At 40.9% G+C, this 23,093-nt stretch overlaps 1 protein-coding gene across 1 annotated transcript in view; it reads right to left on the bottom strand.

Moving 5' to 3' along the window:
• ROR1 (ROR family WNT receptor 1) overlaps positions 1-23,093 on the bottom strand; it is a 490,488-nt gene that overhangs the window by 144,176 nt on the left and 323,219 nt on the right. Inside the window, exons 3-4 of the mRNA XM_055402835.2 lie at positions 7,534-7,821; positions 6,840-6,870 (exon numbers count right to left, since the gene is read on the bottom strand). Coding sequence (XP_055258810.2) covers positions 6,840-6,870; positions 7,534-7,821 — 319 coding nt within the window. The remainder of the gene's footprint in view (positions 1-6,839; positions 6,871-7,533; positions 7,822-23,093) is intronic.

The following is a 23,093-nucleotide window of genomic DNA, read 5'->3' as shown; positions in this document are numbered from 1 at the left end:
TATATACATATATTGAGCTTCCCTGGTGGCTCAGATGGTAAAGAATCCACCTGCAATGCGGGAGACCTGGGTTTGATCTCTGGAGAAGGGAACAGCTACCCACTCCAGTATTCTGGCCTGGAGAATTCCATGAACAGAGGAGCCTGGCAGGCTACAGTCCACGGGGTCACAGAGTGGGACGCAACTGAGCGAATTTTACTCACACACATACACGCAGAGCTAACACATGTGTTTAGCAAGGGTATAAAACCAAATTGGAGAAGTCAACAGCAACCTGCTCCAATCTTCTTGCCTGGAAAATCACATGGACCAAGAAGCCTGATAGGCTTCAGTCCTTCGGGTCGCAAAGAGTTGGACATGACTTAGCAAAGACATAAAACTGACATACAAAAATCAGTTGTATCTCTATAGAGTAGCAGTGAATAACCTGAAAATTAAGAAAACAATGCCGTATACAATAGCAAGAAAAATAATAAAATATTTAGGAATAAATTTAACATAAAGGAGCAAAATTATACATTGAAACCTATGAAACATAATTGAAGGAAATTAAATAGAAAGACATCTCATATTCATGCATTGGAAGATTTAATGTTTGGATGGCAACACTCTCCAAGTTCATCAATAGAGCCAATGCCATTCATATAAAAAACGTGGCTGGCCTCTTGGCAGAGATTAACAAGCTGCCCCTAAAATTCATATGGAAATCAAAGGAAACTCAGAATAGGTGAAAAAAATGTCTTTAAAAAGAAGAACAATTTTGGAGGATGGAATGATCAGCTTTATGTATCAACTTGGCAAGGTATAGTTCCCAGTTTTTCAAACACTAGTCCAGTTGCAGCTGTGAAAATACTTTTTACATGTGATTAACATCTGTAGTCAGCTAACTGTAGGAAATCATCCCCAATAAATGAGTGAGTTTGAGTCAATCAGTTGAAAGGATTTAGTGCAGAAGTAAGGTTTTCTTGATGAAGATGAAATTCTACCTGTGGACTGCAGCATGAGTACCTGGTGAGGAGTGTCTAGCCTGCCCCTCCTGACACTATCCTGTGGATTTCAGACTTGGCTAGCTAGCCCATACAATCATATAAGCCAATTCTTTGAAATAAATCTCTTTGCATATACATACGCAAGTCATATATCTGATAAAAGTACAGTATCCAAAATAAGTGAATAACTCTTAAAACTAAAGAATAAGAAGACATACACACACAAAAACAATTTAAAAATAGGCAAAGAACTCAAACAGACATTTCTCCAAAGAATGTACAAGTACCTAATGACCATATGAAAAGATGTTCAAACATCATTAGGCATTAGGAAAATGCAAATCAAAATCACAACAGAAAAAACTCACAACTTCACATCCACTAGGATGGTCATAATAATTGAAAATAAATAAAAGGAAAATAAGAGAAGTTGTAACCCTCATGCATTCCTTGCTGCTAAGTCACTTCAGTCGTGTCCGACTCTGTGTGACCCCATAGATGGAAGCCCACCAGGCTCCCCCTTCCCTGGGATTCTCCAAGCAAGAAGACTGGAGTGGGTTGCCATTTGGAGTATAAAATGGCACAGCCCCTTTGGGAAACAGTTTTGTAGTTCCTCAAAAAGTTAGATACAGAATAACCATATACCCATGGAATTTCATTCCTAGGTAGACATTCAAGAAAACAGAAAACACACACCCCACAAAAATGTGTATGTGAACAGTGCAGCATTATTCAGAACAGGTGAAAGTGGCAGTAATACAAAGGCCACCAATAAACAAATGGATAAAGAAAATGTGGAATACAATGGAATACCATTTTTTGAGAGTCCCTTGTACTGCAAGGAGATCCAACCAGTCCATTCTAGAGGAGATCAATCCTGGGTGTTCATTGGAGGGACTGATGCTAAAGTTGAAACTGCAATACTTTGGCCACCTCATGCGACGAGTTGACTAACTGGAAAAGACTCTGATGCTGGGAAAGGTTGGGGGCGGGAGGAGAAGGGGACGACAGAGAATGAGATGGCTGGATGGCATCACCGACTCTATGGACATGAGTTTGGGTGAACTCTGGGAGTTGGTGATGGACAGGGAGGCCTGGTGTGCTGTGATTCATGGGGTTGCAGAGAGTCGGACACAACTGAGCGACTGAACTGAACTGAACTGACCACATGCTATAATGTGGACAAACCTTGAAACCATTATGCTAAGTGAAAGAAGCCAGACACAAAAGGACAAATACTGTATGATTCTATTTACATGATATACCAAAAACAGGTAAATCCAAAGAGAAAGCAGAGGAGAGGTTATCAGGGTCTGGGAGGAGATTCTTTATGAGGTGATGAAAATGTTTTAAAATAAGGTAATAGTGAAAGTTATACAACTCTGAATATGCTAGAAACACTTTACAAAGGTGAATTTTATGGCATATGAAGTATATCTCAGTAAAATTGTTATTAAAAAAGGTAAAAAAAGATGGCCCCTGTCCTGGGCCCACATACCAAAAATACACAGAAAATAAAGTGAATGAGAGTAAAGAGTACACAGGGGATTCTCTGCTTCCAGGGTTGTGTCACTGAGTGCTGGCTCAGTGACCCAAACCTTAAACATCCATTTCCATGATTTAACACTGCTCTGGTCCCAGGGATCACTTCTCTGCATCTCTCATCCTATGTCCTTGGAACAGAAGACAACTGTGATTCTATCCTGTGAAGGTTTGTGTCATTGCCAGTGGGAGTGATGGACACTGCTTGGAGCATAGGAAAGACTGCAGTGGCAAAAGCACTGCAGTAAGAGACAAATTAATCAACTTGTCAACTTCTCTCCAGTTTGAATGCAATAGACTCATACAATAAACTATCATTCCAAATATAACCAAGCATTCATTTTCATGTATTCCAATCATTGCTTCTGAAAAGTTCTCACAAATAAGGGTTGGTGGGAATGCAAACTAGTACAGACACTATGGAGAACAGTGTGGAGGTTCCTCAAAAAACTGGAAATAGAACTGCCATATGATCCAGCAATCGCACTCCTGGGCATACACACCGAGGAAACCAGAATTGAAAGAGACACATGTACTTCAGTGTTCATTGCAGCACTGTTTATAATAGCGAGGACATGGAAGCAACCTAGATGTCTATCTGCAGACGAATGGATAAGAAAGCTTTGGTACATATATACAATGGAGTATTATTCAGCCATTAAAAAGAATGCATTTGAACCAGTTCTAATGAGGTGGACGAAACTGGAGCCTACTATACAGAGTGAAGTAAGCCAGAAAGAAAAACACCTTAGCATATATATGGAATTTAGAAAGATGCAAATGATAACCCTGTATACAAGACAGCAAAAGAGACACAGATATATAGAACAGTCTTTGGGACTCTGTGGGAGAGCGTGAGGGTGGGATGATTTGGGAGAATGACATTGAAACATGGATGTTGTCATATGTGAAACGAATCACCAGTTCAGGGTCGATGCATGTTACAGGATGCTTGGGGCTGGTGTGCGGGGATGACCCAGAGGGAGGATAAAGGGAGGAGGGAGGTGGGAGGCGGGTTCAGGAAGGGGAACTCATGTACACCCGGGGCGGATTCATGTCAATGTATGGCAAAACCAACCAATACAATATTGTAAAATAATTAGCCTCCAATAAAAAAATTAAAAAAAATTAAAAAAGAAAGAAACAGAAAAAAAAAGGGTAATATTTGCAAGAGTTTCACATGGTTGAGATAATTTTTTTAATATTAAGCATTATAGGTTGAATCGTTTCTTCCCCCACCAAATTAACATGTTGAAGTCCTAATGCCCAGGAGCTCAGAACATGGTCATATTTGGAAACAGGGTAACTTGATTACAGAGGTCAGTTGTTACGCTATACCTGAGTTAAAACAGTGTCACTGGGATGGGCCCAAATACAATATGACTGGTATCTTTCTGAAAGAGGAAATTCAGTGGCACACACAAAGGGAGGATGCTGTGAGAATATCAGAGTGGAAAACGGGGTGATGCATCTAGAAGCCAAGGAATGTCAAAAGAATACGCACTATGTGAAAATCTCATGTAAAACAACATAGGCATTCATTTTGCTGAAATGAAGGCAATAAAAGGAGTTTTAATGGAACTAATATATAACAATCTATGAATTACTTATAATATCTCTGGCTTATGAACAGAACATGTAGACATGAAGAAGAATCATTAAAGTGGTTAGTTTTGACAGTTCCTGGCTTCCAGTCATATACAAATTTTGCATGTATTTTTAAATTTTGTCATTATGAAAGTATATTTGCCAATGTGGGAGGACAGACATATTTCACTGTACAGTTTGCTAGCTTGATTTACAACATTTAAACATGCAGACGTGCGGTATGTGGGCCTTCACTTGTGTTCATGCCCCAGGCTCTGATAATTGTTAGAGGTGGGCCAGGACCCAGCAATGACAGAAGAAAGCTAGCCCGCAGCTATGAACAGAAGCCAAACCAACGTCTCAAACTTGCTCTTACTACAACCTAAAATGCCATCCTGGAAGCTTCGTGTGAAGACCTGATGCAGTCCCTAAAGGGAGTGGCAAGTGCCTCACATGCTTTGTCTTTCAGGGCCATAATCCCAAGGGCCCTACAAACCCGTCCCAGTTTAGGGATGTGCTGTGGCCTCAACTAGTGCCCAGCTCTCACCAGGTTTCATACACCTAATGCATCTCACTGCTCCAAACATCAGGGTGTGTCATGCACGTGCCTTTGATTTCCTTGCAGTAACTCTTATGGTGCCACCTTCAAGAGAAAAGAGCAATCTTATAACTGCACTTCACTCCTATGTGCAGTTTGACAAAAGGCTTTCAGAGCACTCCTCAGTGTGGTGATATCCCCCACGGCGATTATTTTGTTACGTTCTGCCTGTCCCCTTGTGGGGAGGTTTGGCATCTTGTTGAGGATAGTGAAGGGAACTAGCATTTCATTTGGGAGTTAGTCTTATGAAGAAAGGAACTCTTGGAGATAGGGTAAGTGGTGGCAGCTGAGAAAGGAGAAAAAAGCAGGATCTATCACCAGTTTCTAAGGGAATGAAAGAAAAGGGTACCAAAATGCCAACCAGCAATGCCAAAATGGGGATGAAACTTGAGCTGCAGAAGGCCCTGTGGGATTTCCAACTTTGATTGTATTTTATTGCTGCTCCCTTCAAGCAAACATGGCAACTGTACAGTTCATGTTACCGCAGACTAACATGATAGATAAATGAACAGCTCACATAAAACAGAGTGCCTGACATCAAAGGACACTTTGAGCTATCACTGAGAATCTTTAAGGAACTTCAATAACCTTTCCATAGATATCAGCTCACAAAAGTGGTGTACTATCTTTGTAAGAAATTAAAAATCATGAAAAAACAGACTGGGTTCATCAGAAAGGCAGTAACAAAAAAGAATGAAAACTTCAAGAAGCAAAGACATAAAAAGGTTTAAAAATAATTTTGATACTAAAAAAAGGAACTCTGATGCAAATACAACAGGTATAAAATCAACAGCCCAGTGTTTAAGAGCAAAGGCAGATTAGTGAACCACATTAATCAACCTAGGACAGAGATTATCAGCTGCATTTGAAACTCAGATTAACAGGAACAAACAAGGTACCAGAGTGGGAACCATTTTTACAGCCGGTAACAAAAGTTTTCATCTTTGTTTAAATAAGACTTCAAAAGGATTCCATATATCAACAAATAAGTGAGTTCATTTTTAAAAAAAAGATTAACTTCAAGAAATGCAAGGCAGAGTGACCACACTTCTGACCTGCTTTAAGATCAATCAACATTTTCTACCTGGGCATGTAGAATGCAATTAGCACGTGGGTGATTTTAAAGACTCTTCAGCAGTCGCCTTTAACTGGCTGATGAAACAGCAGAACAGTGTGGCTGAAAGCCAATGTTTATTTTTACCCATTACCTGTTTTATTAATGGGATTGTGGGCCACTGGACCTCCAGGCACACACAAATATATTAAAATATCCCACACTGTAATTAAGAGGCACAGAGGGGATTAGAGCAAATTAAGCGGTTGTTGTATTTGCCATTGGTTTAGTCTAGGTCAGGCATTTGGATGCTCTCATGGCAGAGCCCAGTGAGTTTTACTTAAGAAATCCACAGAATATGAAATACATTTTCTTGCAGGCAAGAATTTTAATAAGCAGGTCATCCCCCACCCCTGCCCAAATAAAAATATACATAAAGAAAAATGCCCCAAGTGAATGCTCCTAGAATGAAAGAAGAGATTCCCTCAAACAGAAAAGGAAAAATGCATCAACAATAGGGTCAGTGAAAGAAACTGGATTTTGAGACTCAAAATGAAACAAACGTAACTCTCATCCAGACACAGGGCTTTCTTTTCCTCGCAAGTCAAAACTTCTGTCTCTGAGTTCTTTAAAGGGAATAAGAATAAGGTAATCACCTAGCAGATGACCTGCTCAATAAATAAAGCATCAGGAATATTTGCAGAAATGAAGAACAGAACCTTTGAGGCAAAGGCCACAGTATAGGTTCCTAAGCCAGCACTGTTTCATTTTTTGGTTTGATTTTACCAAATCCATTGTAACTAAATGTTAGTTTAATTTGAAAATAATACATGTAAGTAGATTCTTTGATTGTTCAGAATCAACATTACCACAATTGAGATTACTGCCAGTGCTAGTCTCCTGTGAATCTTCATATCAAAGAAACAGCAAAACGGAATGAGGGCAGGGCAAAATGGAATTAAATCTGGGAACACAGTGTTTTGACCCAAGCAGAGGACAAACGGCCTTTGCCCTAGCAACCTTGGCAGAAACCCTTGAAAATGACACGAAAGAAGATGCAAATACTTACGAAGATCCTGGACTTGCGGTGGGAGGGGGGCCTGAAGGAATGAAAGAAAAACAAAAGAAACAGTCAGCCTGGGTTATTGGAGGGTGAGCTTCAGTACAGTCAAACCATTACAATCTAAAGTTCTCAACCACCCCAAGGTGATATTTATTTTTCTGGAATTTATTGTTTTGCTCCAGCTCCCCCAACCACCTCTAGGAAAAAACATACCAATGAGATTATCCCACGGTTCAGAGCCTGAAAACTGCTAAGACCAGGGTTGAAAAATGAGTCAATAGAGTAGGCATTATCGTGAGATGCAGGAAGTTTCAGTGGGAGGCTGAATGGGCCCAAGGACACTGATGCAACCACAGGCAGGGTTGTGGATGCCAGCTGGACCAAAAAGGGGCACGTGTGCTGGAAATCTTCCCAACTTCTCTGAACAAGGAACATCCTTGCTGAGAAGAATTCACTGGGGCGGTGATTTAGAATTGGAGCTGAGGTTAGACCAATCTGGACCCTGCTCTTGCTCTGCTGTTTACTGGCTGGGTGACCTTGAACATGGTACTTAACTGCTGGTTTATTTATTTCCAAAATGGGTACAAGTGTTCCAGCTTCTGTGTTGCTGGGCACGCCCAGTACACACTCATTTCTCCATCCCTCCCCACCCCCATGGAGGCTGAGAGTCAAAGGTCATCCCCTGTAGGAAGCTGCTTACCGAACTTGACAAACAAGACTCCGGTGGTAGAAACCACCTTCTTGCCATTTGTTGCCACACACTGGAAGTAGCCGGTATCTGTGGTGTCAAGGTTTCTAATCCGCAGTCGAGAGCCATAGTTGGTTGCCCGAAAGGAGATCCTCCGGGGCTCCTGGACCACAGGGGCATCATTTTTGAACCAGCGGATGGTGGGAGGCGGATTCCCCGAGACTTTGCAGTGCAGTTCAGCCGTTTGCCCCAGGGACGTAGTGATGTTATTCATCGGCTCATCGAGCGTCAGGTAAGAATCTGTGCGTACAGGGAAAAGCAAGCAGATTGAGAGGGGCAGACCACCTCCAAGAGACCCAAATTCACTCTGTGTGTCCCAGACCACAGAGTGACTTAACAGGAGCAGCATGGTGGAGAGAGACGAGGCATGAAGTTAGCCCTTTATCAAGAGCCATGACTACTAAACAACCACCCACAGATCCTGCTGCTTGGAAGGAAATATGTTACTAACCGTGGAATAAAACTCGGTTTTCAAATGACTATGCAGTACCAAAGGATAAATGGACTTTCCAGGCCAAGACAAAATGAACTTTTGTGTTTCAGAGTAATAAAAAAAACCTACATGCTCCTTGTTACAAATGCAAATGATACAGTGAAGAAGAAAAAGAAGTAAAATTCACCTCAAATCTCCTCACCCTAAAATAGATCCTTCTTAACATTCTGGCAAAGATCCTACCAGCTTGTCCACTTTTGATAAGAGAGAAAGCATGAAACACTGGAAAAGTAGGAACAATATATTTATGTCTATATGGCCCAAGATCAGGAGCAATATATTTATGTCTACATGGCCCATGCTGAAGATCTTCCTGCCAGGGATGATAAGTGTTATGAAGGCCAGGTTGCTGGCAGACAAAATGATGAGGGAATGAAACTATTTCCATAATGTTACTCAGGTCAACCGCAACACATTATAAAAAATTATTTCATGCACTCAATTTTTAATTGAGATATAATTTACATTCTATGAAATGTATCAGTCTTAACTACACAGCTCTTCTAGTATCAACAAATGCATGTGCCTGTGTAACCAATGTCCCTATCAAGGTATAGAACAATAGAACATTATCAATATCCCAGAAAGTACCCCCAAGATCCTTAATAGTCAATCACTCCTCTTACTCACAACCCCTCCCCCATGCCAGGCTATATATATATATATATATATCTATCTCTGATTTCTACCATCAGAGATTAACTTGCCTGTTCTAGAATTCACATAAATGGAATCATACTGTTTTGCATTTGGCTTGTTCTGAGATTTATAACATTAAACATTTTAATATTGAATAAATTTTAAGCTTATTCTTCAATAATATTTTAAATATTATAGTTATGGAATCCAGTTGCAGAGTAAATAATCAGTTAAATTTTTAAAAACTAAGTACAACAAAGTTTAAAAATTGGTCAATTACTCAATAACATATATGGAGTTTTCTTTGACTTCATTTTTCTTGACCATTCAGCCCTGGGTAGATCCCCCTCCTCAATACCTCCCATTGCCCTCTGTCCTTCCCCCACCAAAACCTGGGATGGCTTGCTCAGCAGCTGTCTTCACTGCTAAGCAGTAAGCCCTTAGGGGCAGGCAGAATGTTTTGGTCATCACTGAATCCTCAGAGTATCCTACCATCTGGCAGCATTATCCAGTAGCACTTTCTGCTATAATGGACAAGTTCTGTAATCTGCATTGTCTAACTGGTAGCTAGTAGTCACAAGTTGACCTATTTAGCAGATGAAATATGACCTATTTAGCAGATGAAATATGACTAAAGAACTGAGGTCTTTTTTTTTAATGTGGACCATTTTTAAAGTCTTCATTGACTTTGTGACAAAATTGTTTCTGCTTTTTGCATTTTGGTTTTTTGACTATGAGGCAGGTGGGATCTTAGCTCCCTGACCAGGGATCGAACCTGAACACCCTGCATGGAAGGCAAAGTTTTAACCACTTGAATGCAACAGAAGTCCCAGGAACTGAATTTTGAAATTTAAGTTAAATAGCCAAAAGTACCTAATTGTATGGCAGCACAGGAAGAGCACAGTAAATTTGTTGAATTTAATAAAATTTTATTGACAACTTGTTTTTGAGATATCTAACTGGCTAATTTACACTAAAGCCTTTGACTGTGTGGATCACAATGAACTGTGGAATATTCTTAATGAGATGGGAATACCAGACCACATTACCTGCCTCCTGAGAGACCTGTATGCAAGACAAGAAGCAATAGTTACAACTCAACATGGAATAATGGACTGGTTCAAAACTGGGAAAGAAGTATGTGAAGGCTGCATATTGTCACCCTGCTTATGTAACATATATATAGAGTACAGCTTACGAAATGCCCAGCTGGATGAAGCACAAGCTGGAATCAAGATTGTCGGTATAAATATCAACAACCTCAAATATGCAGATGATAACACTTCAATGGCAGAAAGTGAAGAGGATCTAAAGAGTCTCTTGATGAAGGTGACAGAGGAGAGTGAAAAAGCTGGCTTAGAACTCAACATTCAAAAACCAAAGATCATGGCCTCTTGTCCTCTCTCTTCATGGCATATAGATGGGGAAAATGTGGAAACAGTGTCAGCTTTCATTTTCCTGGGCTCCAAAATCACTGCAGATGGTGACTGCAATCATGAAATTAAAAAATTATGACAAACCTAGACAGTGTATTCAAAAGCAGAGACATCACTTTGTTGACAAAGGTCCGTATAGTCAAGGCTATTGTTTTTCCAGTAGTCATGTATGGATATGAGAGTTGGACCATAAAGAAGGCTGAGCACTGAAGAATTTAAGCTTTCAAACTGTGGTGCTGGAGAAGACTCTTGAGAGTCCCGTGGACTGCAAAGAGATCAAATCAGCCAATCCTAAAGGAAATCAACCCTGAATATTCATTGGAAGGACTGATGTTAAAGCTGAAGCTCTAACACTTTGGCCACTTGATGTGAAGAGCAGACTCATTAGAAAAGACCCTGATGCTGGGAATGATTGAGGGCAAGAGAAGAAGGCAACAGAGGATGAGATGGTTGGATGGCATCATTGACTCAATGGGCATGACTCTGAGAAGCTCTGGGATATGGTGATGGACAGGGAGGCCTGGCATGCTGCAGTCCATGGTATTTCTAAGAGTTGGACAAGACTTAGAGACTGAACAACAACAACTGGCTAATTTAACCACTCAGATGACTGCAAATGCTTTCATAAAGGCCAACAATAAATCATTCACTATTTGCTTTAATTTTCCACAAAAAATTGGGTAGAGACGTTGTCAAAGTCTGGGCAGCTCCACAGGAATGAGTCATGCACGTGAATGGCATCTGTCATGTGTTCCTAATGTGTGAGCTGTGGTCAGAGAGTAGAAACTAGTTTACAGGTGTTTTTCTGGAGCTATTGGAATGGCTTTGCGGTTCTATTGGGAACCTAAAGAATGGATAACTATGCACTCTCTGTAGAAAAGAAACAGAAAGAGCCGTCACACAACAATGCCAATATAAGCATAGTTATTAATACTTCATTGGGCAGATTCTGGAATTTGATTGTGTTGGAATCCAGTTTCTCTCCCCACTATCCTGGGTGACTTTGGGCAAGTTACTTAACTTTTTCTATACCTCAGTTTAACCAACTAAAAAGCAGAAATAATAAAGACTCTACCTGACAAAACTGTGAGAGGATTAAATTTAAAGCAGGAGAGACCTGGAAGATATTTAAAGTAGCTATGGCAAAGGTGAAAGTGAAAGTGTTAGTCACTCAGTCATGTCCGACTCTCCATGGACTGTAGCCTGCCAGTCTCCTCTGTCCATAGAATTCTCGAGGCAAGAATACTGGAGCAGGTTGCCATTCCCTTCTTCAGGGGATCTTTCTGACCCAGGGACTGAACCCCAGTCTCCCACATTTCAGGCAGATTCTTTACCATCTGAGCCATCAGGGAAGCCCCATGGCAAAAGGTAAGCACTCAAAAATGTTAACCGATGGTCTATTATTTTTATTTTTCTTAAATTTCTTTTAAGATTTTTTTTTAAAATGTGGACCATTTTTTACAGTCTTTATTGAATTTGTTACAGCATTGCTTCTCTTTTGTTTTGTTTTTTTTGGCCACAAGGCATGTGAGATCCCAGCTCCACAACCAGGGATGGAACCTGCACCCCCTGCAGTGGAAGACAAAGATTTAATCACTGGACTGCCAGGGAAGTCCCTCTGTTCTTTTTATAATAACTTCTGTATAACACTTTTACCTTTCACCTGTTAACCTCTAACAATCCTGCAAAGTAGGAAATGCACAGAAATCTCAATGCCTGGCTGCAGATAAGGAGGTGTCTCAGAGATTAGCTGATTGGCCCTGTGGTCACACAGTAAGTCATACATTATACCCGCCAAGCTTCCAACACTAACAGCTTTGGGTCCTCAGGCTCCGCCAAGCAGCTAGTTCTACTGTGCCAGCTGGTTAGTTCAGCGGTAAGAACAAACAGACTAAGTCCTGCCATATGCCAGGGGTTATACCTTAATATTTACCTGCCCAATAACCCCGCAAAGGAGGAACCGTTATAGCCACTCAACAATGAGGAGACATAGGACCAGAGAGGTTAAGTGACTTGTCCAAGGCCACATAGCTGAGCCAAGATCTGGTTCAGCTTTCCCTGGTTCCAAAACCTAGCACTTTCCACTCCATCAGATGGCTTTGGTAGCTTGAGCTCCACTGAGGAGTGGGGATAGAATTCAAATTTCTTCCTTAAAGAAGAGCTGGGGTTTACACATTTACACATAAAGGTAGGGCTGTGATCTTCCCCTACCTCCGGCCAGGATTATCTGGTGAATGGGTCTAACATTTTGCCACGTGTTCTGACTGGTGTTATGGTTTCCCTCCCAAAGCCAAGTACCTCACTTGACCTGATATGCCCCGCAGGCCCTTCTCTTTGAAGCTACATCCTATTTCCTGTCTTTTCAGGAGCACGGGTCCAGCTTTGAGTTGGAGGGGTGTCTTCAGTGGCAAGAGGTGTACCATCTCCCAGGTACTCCCACAGCTAGGCTCTCCCTCCCAGATTTCTACACTTTAACATCAAAGCCAGTCAATATCAACCTCACTCCCCAGAGGCCAGGACAACAGTTTTTGGGTGCTAGGCATCTCTGTGGTTAACATGACTGCTGAGTTTTAGTCAAAATAAAAAAGCCATTTCTACTTTATTTCTTTGTCCCCGCCTCCCCCCTTCCCCCCCACCAGCCCATAGGCAGTTGCTTCTAAAATCCCAGCAAGCTTCTTGGCCTTCATAGCAAAAAATATAAAAGGGTGAACAGGAACTTAACAACTTCTTTTGCTTCCAAAGCCCAGTTACTTCGCATGATACACTCACAGACACACAGTTCTTCAATTTTTTTCTTCTAGGACATAGATCCGGAGAAGGCAATGGCAAGCCACTCCAGTACTCTTGCCTAGAAAATCCCATGGATGGAGGAGCCTGGTTGGCTGCAGTCCATGGGGTCGCTAAGGGTCGGACACGACTGAGCAACTTCACTTTCACTTTTCACTTTCACACATTGGAGAAGGAAGTGGCAACCCACTCCAGTGTTCTTGCCTGGAGAATCCCAGGGAAGGGGGAGCCTGGTGGGCTTCCGTCTATGGGGTCACACAGAGTCGGACACGACTGAAGTGACTTAGCAGCAGCAGCAGCAGGAACATAGATCAGCCCAGAGACAGAGAGGACTGTAGCTGGGTGGAGTATTTCAACCATTCTCTGAAAAGTGAAAGTGTTGGTCATTCAGTTGTGTCCGACTCTTTGTGACCCCATGGACTGTAGCCCATCAAGCTCCTCTGTCCATGGGATTCTCCAAGCAAACCCATCCTGACCCAGGAATCAAACTCAGGTCTCCTGCATTATAATCAGTCTGAGTCATCAGGAAAGCCAGTATTCTCTGAATCTGTACTCAAATTTATTGAAAACAATTTAGTATGGGCTGATGCACCAGATGATATCAACCCTCACAGGCTCTGAAACTGGAATGCCTGAATTTACATCCTGGTTCTGCTGCTTATCAGTTGTGTGACTTTGGGCAAGTTATTTAACCTCTCTGTGCTTCAAGTTTTGTTATCTGTGAAATTAGGACAATAATTTTATCATCCTCATAGGGTTACTGTGAAGATTAAATTAATTACACACAGTGTTTTGAACAGGGTCTGGCACACAGCAAGCAGCATGTGAAAGTTTCTGTTATTGTCAGGTATTTTTTTTCTTTTTCTCACGAATAACTTATACTTAAAAATGGGGGATGATTATCCATCCAACTGATTAGTTTCCTGGCTGAGTTCAGTCCTGAGTTTACAGGAGATCTGAGAGGTGAGGCCACCTGTCTGAAGTCTCACATAACTAGCACATTGCTGGCAAGAGTAGTTAATTTGTCTGTGCAGCTCTAAATCATATTTACCTAAAAACAAAAACAAGGGTTATAAGGCATCTTGAAATCAGTGTAGTAGCTGGTTCAAGCAGCATGTTTCCAGGAAGAACAAAGGAAATGTAAACAAATCTTTGTGTTCACTTAACAAAGGAGCCTTGCCATAAACACAGGGAATTTCGTTTTAACTTTTTACTAATAAAGAATAATGTTCGGTTTATTTGCCATCTGTAGCTGCTCACTTAGTAAGTAAAACAAGCAAATGGTCTGGTCCTCAGTTTGGCAAAGACTGGAAGCATCAGAACAACATTTGGCTGAAACAACACAAAAGCATTTTGTGACCGGAATAAAATAAAATAAAAACGCATGTCTAAATCATTGCTATCACCCATGTTGTTAACAAGCCCTTGGCTGTAATCCATTCTATTCCCAGAACTAGCTGGATCCTCCTGAAGCAAGCTCATGGGCCACACAAAGGGACCCACTCTCTGTTCTACACCCAGCACTGTGGCTACTGCAGGTTTTAGACTAGTCATTTCTTTCAGAGAACACTGGAGCCTCCCAGTGAAAACAGCCCAGGGCAGAGGAGATCTGTAAACTGGACCTGATATTAGTTCTGCTGCTAGCTAGCTGTCAGGCAGTCACTCACCTCCCTGGGCTTTGATGTCACGATCTACCATATGGGCTTGCGAGGTTATGTACCTCCTTGAATAGTGTCTGCTTCCATAAGGGCAGCTACAGAAGCACTGGAGGGCAGTGTGGACTAAGAATGTCACCGGCCATAACTGTAAACAAAAGATGTTGTGGCCATCAAGCCAACAGCCACTGCAGCCACATCCCCGTGCCCTATGCTCACCAACAGCACACTCTTAAGGAGATTCAGGATGGAGATAAAAACAAAATACTGGCCGTAAATAGTTAAGGTGCATACCAAATGAATACCTTCATTAAGACCAGACTCTTGCACCTTCTCATATATAGAAAAGTACTAAATTCATTAACTTGATATATCTAATCTTTCTTTCTTTAGTTAGCAGTAATCTTTTGATGTTCTTACTACCTGGTCTTTTTTGTTCCTTTGGTTTTGGGGGACTTTTTAAAAATAAGTAGTTGGATTTTATTTATTTTTTTGTTGTGCCATGTGGCATGTGGGATCTTAGTTCACCAACAGGGGATTAAACTTGCATCCCCTGTATTGGAAGCACACGGTCGTAACCACTGGACCACCAGGATAGTCCCATGGGCTTTTTTTGGTAAAGCTCGTATATATCCTGGCCCCTCCCATATCTCTTCAGAACTGTCCTCAGAGCTATCTAAGAAGCTGTATCCCAGGCTTAAGTCCTCAGTAAGTCAACCAAATAAAATATAATTCTCAGTTTTTAGGGTGTACATTTTTTTCAGTTGACAGCAGACAGCTGATACTGACTGAATTTGAATGCCAGACAAAGAAATTTGGCTTCTACATTTAAACCTGGCTATTAATACTGTTAAAAAAGAGAAAATAGGTCCAATGTGGAGTCACTTGAAATAAGTCCATGCCACCAAACCAAGACTTAACACCTAACTTAATTACAGTTTTAACCTCTTCCAGGAGTAGACTCTTTTTATTTATTATTTTTAAATTTTTTATTGGAGTATAGTTGATTTAAAATGTGTTAGTTACAGCTGTACAGCAAAGTGAATCAGCACTGCATATACATATATCCACTCTTTTTTAGATTCTTTTCTCATTTAGGCCATTATAGAATATTGAGTAGAGTTCCTGATGCTATACAGTAGATCTTAATTAGTTATCTGTTTTATTTATAGTATGTGTACATGTCAATTCCAATCTCCCAGTTTATCCCTTCCTCCTACTTGCTCTGGTAATCATGTTTGCTTTCTACCTCTGTGACTCTTTCTTTTTTGTATAAGTTCATTTGCACCATTCTTTTTTACATTCCATGTATAAGCAAAATCATATGACATTTATCTTTTTCTGACTTCCTTCAGTCAGTATGACAGTCTCTAGGTCCATCCATGTTGCTGAAAAACTGCATTATTTTGCTCTTTTTATGGCCGAGTAATATTCCATTGTATATATGTACTACAGCTTCTTGGGATCAGAATGACCATCACCAAAAAATCTAGAAACAATAAGTGTTGGAGAGGGTATGGAGAAAAGGGAAGCTCACCGTACACTGTGGGTGGGAATATAAATTGGTATAGCCACTATGGAGAACAATATGGAGATTTCTTTAAAAAACTGAAAATAGAGCTTTTAGGTTGTGCTTTTTTTTTTTTTTTCATTCTTTCACTCTTGGGCATACATCTGAGGAAAACCTTAATGCAAAATGATACATGCACCCCAGTGTCCAATGAAGCACTATTTAAATTGCCAAGACACGGAAGCAATCTAAAGCAACCATCAACAGGAGTGGATTCTTAAACCAGTCAGTTTGGAATTAGCTGGTCAGCACTAGTGAGGTAATCTGTCTGATAGACCTTTGCTGTTCCCTAAAGGAAAGTGACCTTGCCATAAACAATCTACTCTGCTAGGAACAACCCTTTCCTGCCCTTTCTTCCTGTAAAAGTCCTGCATTTTGTATAGTTCTTCGAAACTCCTTTCTATCTGCTAGATGGGATGCTGCCTAATTTATGAATTGTTGAATAAAGCCAATAAGATTTTTAAAATGTGTCCACTTCAATTTTGTTTTCTAACAAATATTTTTTTTAGTGGCTTGATTCAATATCTGTGACAATGTGTGTTTGAACAATGGAAGCTTTCTCATCCTTCTTTCCCTTCTTTTGTAGATGACAAAGGCTGAAATGGCAGAGTGGTGAGTGGGAGATAGGGCATAATCTGGTTTGAGAGAGAAAAAATTCCAATTCTGCTGACTCCACCTCTAGCTCTGTGCCTCTGAATGAATGATGTCTCCCAATGGTGGTACTAGTAATAATGATGGTGACAATGATACAATAATTATGATGATGATAGCTAACATCTAAAGGGTACTGATTAGCATGGCAGGTGTTGCAAATCACTGTTATTGTTCTCATCTTACACATAAGACATCTAAGGCGTGGGGATGGTAAAAAAAAAAAAAAGGCCATCCACAGTGACAAAGCAAGGAGAAGTAAGATTTAAAATAAAAATTGATTCAGTGCAATCCCAACCTAAATCTTGGCAAGTTATTTAGTGGATATTGACATACTGATTCTAAAGTTTATACTAGAAGCAAAAGACCCAGAATAGCCAACATAATACTGAAGGAGAAGAACAAAGTTGGGGGACTGACATTACCCAACTTCAAGACTTGCTGTAAAGCTACAGTAATCAAGTCACTGTGGTTTCAGTGAAAGAATAGACATTATAGACCCACGAAAGAAAATAGAGACCAGAAATAGAGCCCAGTTGACTCCAATGTGTAGTTAACTGATCTTTGACAAAGAAGCAAAGTCACTACAAAGGAGCAAGGATAGTTTTTTCAACAAATAGTGCCGAAACAACTGATCATTCACAAGCAAAAAATGAATCTAGACACAGATCTTACACCACTCACAAAAATTAACTCAAAATGAATCACGGATCCAAACATAAAAAGCAAAATTACAACATTCCTGGAAGATAACATATAAGAAAACCCAGATGATCTGATCTTGAGTATGGAAATGACTTTTTAGATATGACAAAAAAGACATGATCTGAGAAATAAATAATTTATACACTAGACTTTATTAAAATTAAAAATGTTCTGCAAAAGACAATATCAACGGAATGAGAAGACAAGCCACAGACAAAGAAAACATTTGCAAAAGGCACATCTGATAAAATACTATTATCGAAAATATACAAAGAACTCTTAAAACAAGTGGTAAGAAAGCAACCCCAATAAAACATGGACCAAGATTTTTTTTTTTATTGGAGGCTAATTATTTTACAATATTATATTGGTTGGTTTTGCCATACATTGACATGAATCCGCCCCGGGTGTACATGAGTTCCCCTTCCTGAACCACCCTCCCACCTCCCTCTTCCCCTTATCCTCCCTCTGGGTCATCCCCGCACACCAGCCCCGAGCATCCTGTAACATGCATCGACCCTGAACTGGCTATTTGTTTCATATATGATAATATACAAAACATGTACCAAGATTTTTAAGGGGCTTCTCTGGTGGTTCAATTGGTTAAAAAATCCAGCTGCAAAGCATGAGACTTAGGTTCAATCTCTAGATTGGGAAAATATCCTAGAGAAGGAAATGGCAACCCACTCCAGTGTTCTTGCCTGGGAAATCCCATGGACAGAGGACAGAATAGCCTGGAGGGCTATCGTCCATGGGGTTGCAAGAGTTGGACATGACTTAGCAGCTCAACCACAACCACCACCAAGACTTAGACACCTCACCAAAGAAGAAAAGTTGCAAATGAGCATATGAAAAGATGTTCCACATAATATGTCTTCAGGGAAATGCAAATTAAAACAAGAAGATATCACTATACACCCTTTGTATGTGTGTCTGACTCTTTGCAACCCCACCGACAGTAGCCCGCCATGTGACTCCTCTATCCGTGGGATTTTCCCAGCAAGAATACTGGAATGGGTTGCCATTTCTTTCTCCAGGGGATCTTCCCAGCCTAGGGATCAAACTCAAGTTTCTTGCATCTCCTGCATTGGCAGGCAGATTCTTTACCACTGAGCCACCTGAGTTTGTCCCTAATTCTACTGCAGTTCATCTACTGTTTGGATTAGAGGAGACAGCTGGATTCTCCTTTTGCTGAATTCAATCTGTTGTAGCATATTGTTCTGGTTGAAGAAAAAGCTGGCTTCATACAGTCAGAGAAGAGAGGAACTTTTATAGCTTCTCAAATAATTTCAGTTCAGTTCAGTCGCTCAGTCATGTCCAGCTCTTTGCAACCCCATGAACTGCAGCACACCAGGCCTCCCTGTTCATCACCAACACCTGTAGTCCACCCAAACCCATGTCCATTGAGTCAGTGATGCCATCCAACCATCTTATCCTCTGTCATCCCCTTCCCACCTGCCCTCAATCTTTCCCAGCATCAGGGTCTTTTCCAATGAGTCAACTCCCTGCATGAGGTGGCCAAAGTACAGGAATTTCAGCTTCAGCATCAGTCCTTCCAATGAACACCCAGGACTGATCTCCTTTAGAATGGACTGGTTGGATCTTCTTGCAGTCCAAGGGACTCTCAAGGGTCTTCTCCAGTACCACAATTCAAAAGCATCAATTCTTTGGCACTCAGCTTTCTTTATAGTCCAAATCTCACATCCATACATGACCACTGGAAAAACCATAGCGTTGACTAGACGGACCTTTGTTGACAAAGTAATGTCTCTGCTTTTTAATATGCTATCTAGGATGGTCATAACGTTCCTTCCAAGGAGTAAGCGTCTTTTAATTTCATGGCTGCAATCAGCATCTGCAGTGATTTTGGAGCCCAAAAAAATAAAGTCAGCCACTGTTTCCACTGTTTTGCCATCTATTTGCCATGAAGTGATGGGACCAGATGCCATGATCTTAGTTTTCTGAAAATTGAGCTTTAAGCCAACTTTTTCACTCTTCTCAGATTGAACACCTGGAAGTTCACTGTTCACATATTGCTGAAGCCTGGCTTGGGGAATTTTAAGCATGACTTTACTAGCGTGTGAGATGATTGTAACTGTGCGGTAGTTTGAGCATTCTTTGGCATTGCCTTTCTTTGGGATTGGAATGAAAACTGACCTTTTCCAGTCCTATGACCACTGCTGAGTTTTCCAAAGTTGCTGGCATATTAAGTGCAGGACTTTCACAGCATCATCTTTCAGGATTTGAAATAGCTCAACTGGAATTCCATCACCCCCACTAGGTTTGTTCATAGTGACTCTTCCTAAGGCCCACTTGACTTCACATTCCAAGATGTCTGGCTCTAGGTGAGTGATCACACCATCATGATTATCTGGGTCGTGAAGGTCTTTTTTGTACAGTTCTTCTTTGTATTCTTGATACCTCTTCTTAATATCTTCTGCTTCTGTTAGGTCTGTACCATTTCTGTCCTTTAAGCCCATCTTTGCATGGAATGTTCCCTCGGTATCTCTAATTTTCTTGAAGAGATCTCTAGTCTTTCCCATTCTATTGTTTTCCTCTATTTCTTTTCATTGATTGCTGAGGAAGGCTTTCTTATCTCGCCTTGCTATTCTTTGGAACTCTGCATTCAGATGCTTATATCTTTCCTTTTCTCCTTTGCCTTTCACCTCTCTTCTTTTCACAAGTGTTTGTAAGGCCTCCTCAGACAGCCATTTTGCTTTTTTGCATTTTTTTTTATTGGGGATGGTCTTGATCTCTGTCTCCTGTACAATGTCATGAACCTCCGTCCAGAGTTCATCAGGCACTCTGTCTATCAGATCTAGTCCCTTAAATCTATTTCTCACTTCCACTGTATAGTCATAAGGGATTTTATTTATTATTTAGTATTGTACCAAAATTTGACACATGGTAGCTTTTTTTCTTGACATGTTTTTAACTGAAATATAGTTGACTTACAATGGTTCAGGTATATAGCAGAGAGATTCAGTTATATATATTCTTTTTCAGTTTTTTCCATTTAGGTTATTACAAAATATTGAATATAGTGTGTTGTGCTTGTAGTAAGTCTGTGAGGTTTATCTATTTTATGTATAGTAATGGGTATATGTTAATACTAAACTTCTAATTTATCCCTCCTTCTTTTTGGTAACCATTAGTGTACTCTTGCCTAGAAAATCCCATGGATAGAGGAGCCTGGTAGGCTGCAGTCCTTGGGGTCGCTAAGGGTTGGACACGACTGAGCAACTTCACTTTCACTTTTCACTTTCACACATTGGAGAAGGAAATGGCAACCCACTCCAGTGTTCTTGCCTGGAGAATCCCAGGGACGGGGGAGCCTGGTGGGCTTCTGTCTGTGGGGTCACACGGAGTCGGACCACGACTGAAGTGACTTAGCAGCAGCAGCAGCAGCAGTTTGTTTTCTATGTCTATGAGTTTATTTCTGTTTCATAAATAAGTTCTTTTTTTTTTTTTAGGTTCCATATACAAGTGATATATGATATTTTTCTTTCTCTGTTTGGCTTACTTCACTTAGTATGATAATCTTTAGATTCATCCATGTTGCTGCAAATGGCATTCTTTCTTTCCTTTTTACGCCAGCCCGGCGGCGCAGAAGCGAGAGACACCGGCCCCGGCTCGAGGCAACCGACCACACACAGAAGCGTTGCGGAGAGGAGCTACCTACCCCACGTCCAAGGTAAGGTACAGTGGCTGCGCTTTGCTGGAGCGGCTGTGAAGAGATTTTCCAGGACCAAGGTAAGTGAAACCCAAATAAGACGGTAGGTATTGGGAGGGGGCATTAGAGGGCAGACACGCTGAAATCATAATCACAAAAAACTAGTTGATCTGATCATATGGATCACAGCCCTGTCTAACTCAATGAAACTAATCCATGCCGTGTGAGGCCACCCAAGACGGACGGGTCATGGTGGAGAGGTCTGACAGAATGTGGTCCACTGGAGAAGGGAATGGCAAACCACTTCAGTATGCTTGCCTTGAGAACCCCATGAACAGTATCAAAAGGCAAAATGATAGGATACTGAATGAGGAATTCCCCAGGTCAGAAGGTGCCCAGTATGCTACTGGAGCTCAGTGGAGAAATAACTCCAGAAAGAATGAAGGGATGGAGCCAAAGCAAAACAAATACCCAGTTGTGGATGTGACTGGTGATAGAAGCAAGGTCCAATGCTGTAAAGAGCAATATTGCATGGGAACCTGGAATGTTAGGTCCATGAATCAAGGCAAATTGGAAGTGGTCAAACAGGAGATGACAAGAGTGAACATAGACATTCTAGGAATCAGTGAACTAAAATGGACTGGAATGGGTGAATTTAACTCAGATGACCATTATATCTACTACTATGGGCAGGAATCCCTTAGAAGAAATGGAGTAGCCATCACGGTCAACAAAAGAGTCCGAAATGCAGTACTTGGATGCAATCTTAAAAACGACAGAATGATTTCTGTTCATTTCCAAGGCAAACCATTCAATATTTCAGTAATCCAAGTCTATGCCCCAACCAGTAATGCTGAAGAAGCCGAAGTTGAACGGTTCTATGAAGACCTACAAGACCTTTTAGAACTAACACCAAAAAAGATGTCCTTTTCATTATAGGGGACTGGAATGCAAAAGTAGGATGTCAAGAAACACCTGGAGTAACAGGCAAATTTGGCCCCGGAGCACGGAATGAAGCAGGGCAAAGGCTAATAGAGTTTTGCCAAGAGAACACACTGGTCATAGCAAACACCCTCTTCCAACAACACAAGAGAAGACTCTACACATGGACATCACCAGATGGTCAACACCGAAATTAGATTGATTATATTCTTTGCAGCCAAAGATGGAGAAGCTCTATACAGTTAGCAAAAACAAGACCAGGAGCTGACTGTGGCTCAGATCATGAACTCCTTATTGCCAAATTCAGATTGAAATTGAAGAAAGTAGGGCAAACCACTAGACCATTCAGATATGACCTAAATCAAATCCCTTATGATTATACAGTGGAAGTGAGGAATAGATTTAAGGGACTAGATCTGATAGATAGAGTGCCTGATGAACTCTGGACGGAGGTTTGTGACATTGTACAGGAGACAGGGACCAAGACCATCCCCATGGAAAAGAAATGCAAAAAAGCAAAATGGCTGTATGAGGAGGCCTTACAAATAGCTGTGAAAAGAAGAGAAGCAAAAAGCAAAGGAGAAAAGGAAAGATATAAGCATCTGAATGCAGAGTTCCAAAGAATAGCAAGGAGAGATAAGAAAGCCTTCCTCAGCGATCAGTGCAAAGAAATAGAGGAAAACAACAAAATAGGAAAAACAAGAGATCTTTTCAAGAAAATTAGAGATATCAAGAGAACATTACATGCAAAAATGGGCTCGATAAAGGACAGAAAGGGTATGGACCTAACAGAAGCAGAAGATATTAAGAAGAGGTGGCAAGAATACACGGAGGAACTGTACAAAAAAGATCTTCACGACGAAGATAATCACGATGGCGTGATCACTCACCTGGAACCAGACATCTTGGAATGTGAAGTCAAGTGGGCCTTAGAGAGCATCACGATGAACAAAGCTAGTGG

Source organism: Moschus berezovskii, chromosome 4 (assembly GCF_049115385.1).
Source record: "Moschus berezovskii isolate FMDL1 chromosome 4, NW_MosBer_1.0, whole genome shotgun sequence".
Classification (NCBI taxonomy): domain Eukaryota; kingdom Metazoa; phylum Chordata; class Mammalia; order Artiodactyla; family Moschidae; genus Moschus; species Moschus berezovskii.
This window is presented reverse-complemented; position numbering and strand designations above follow the sequence as displayed.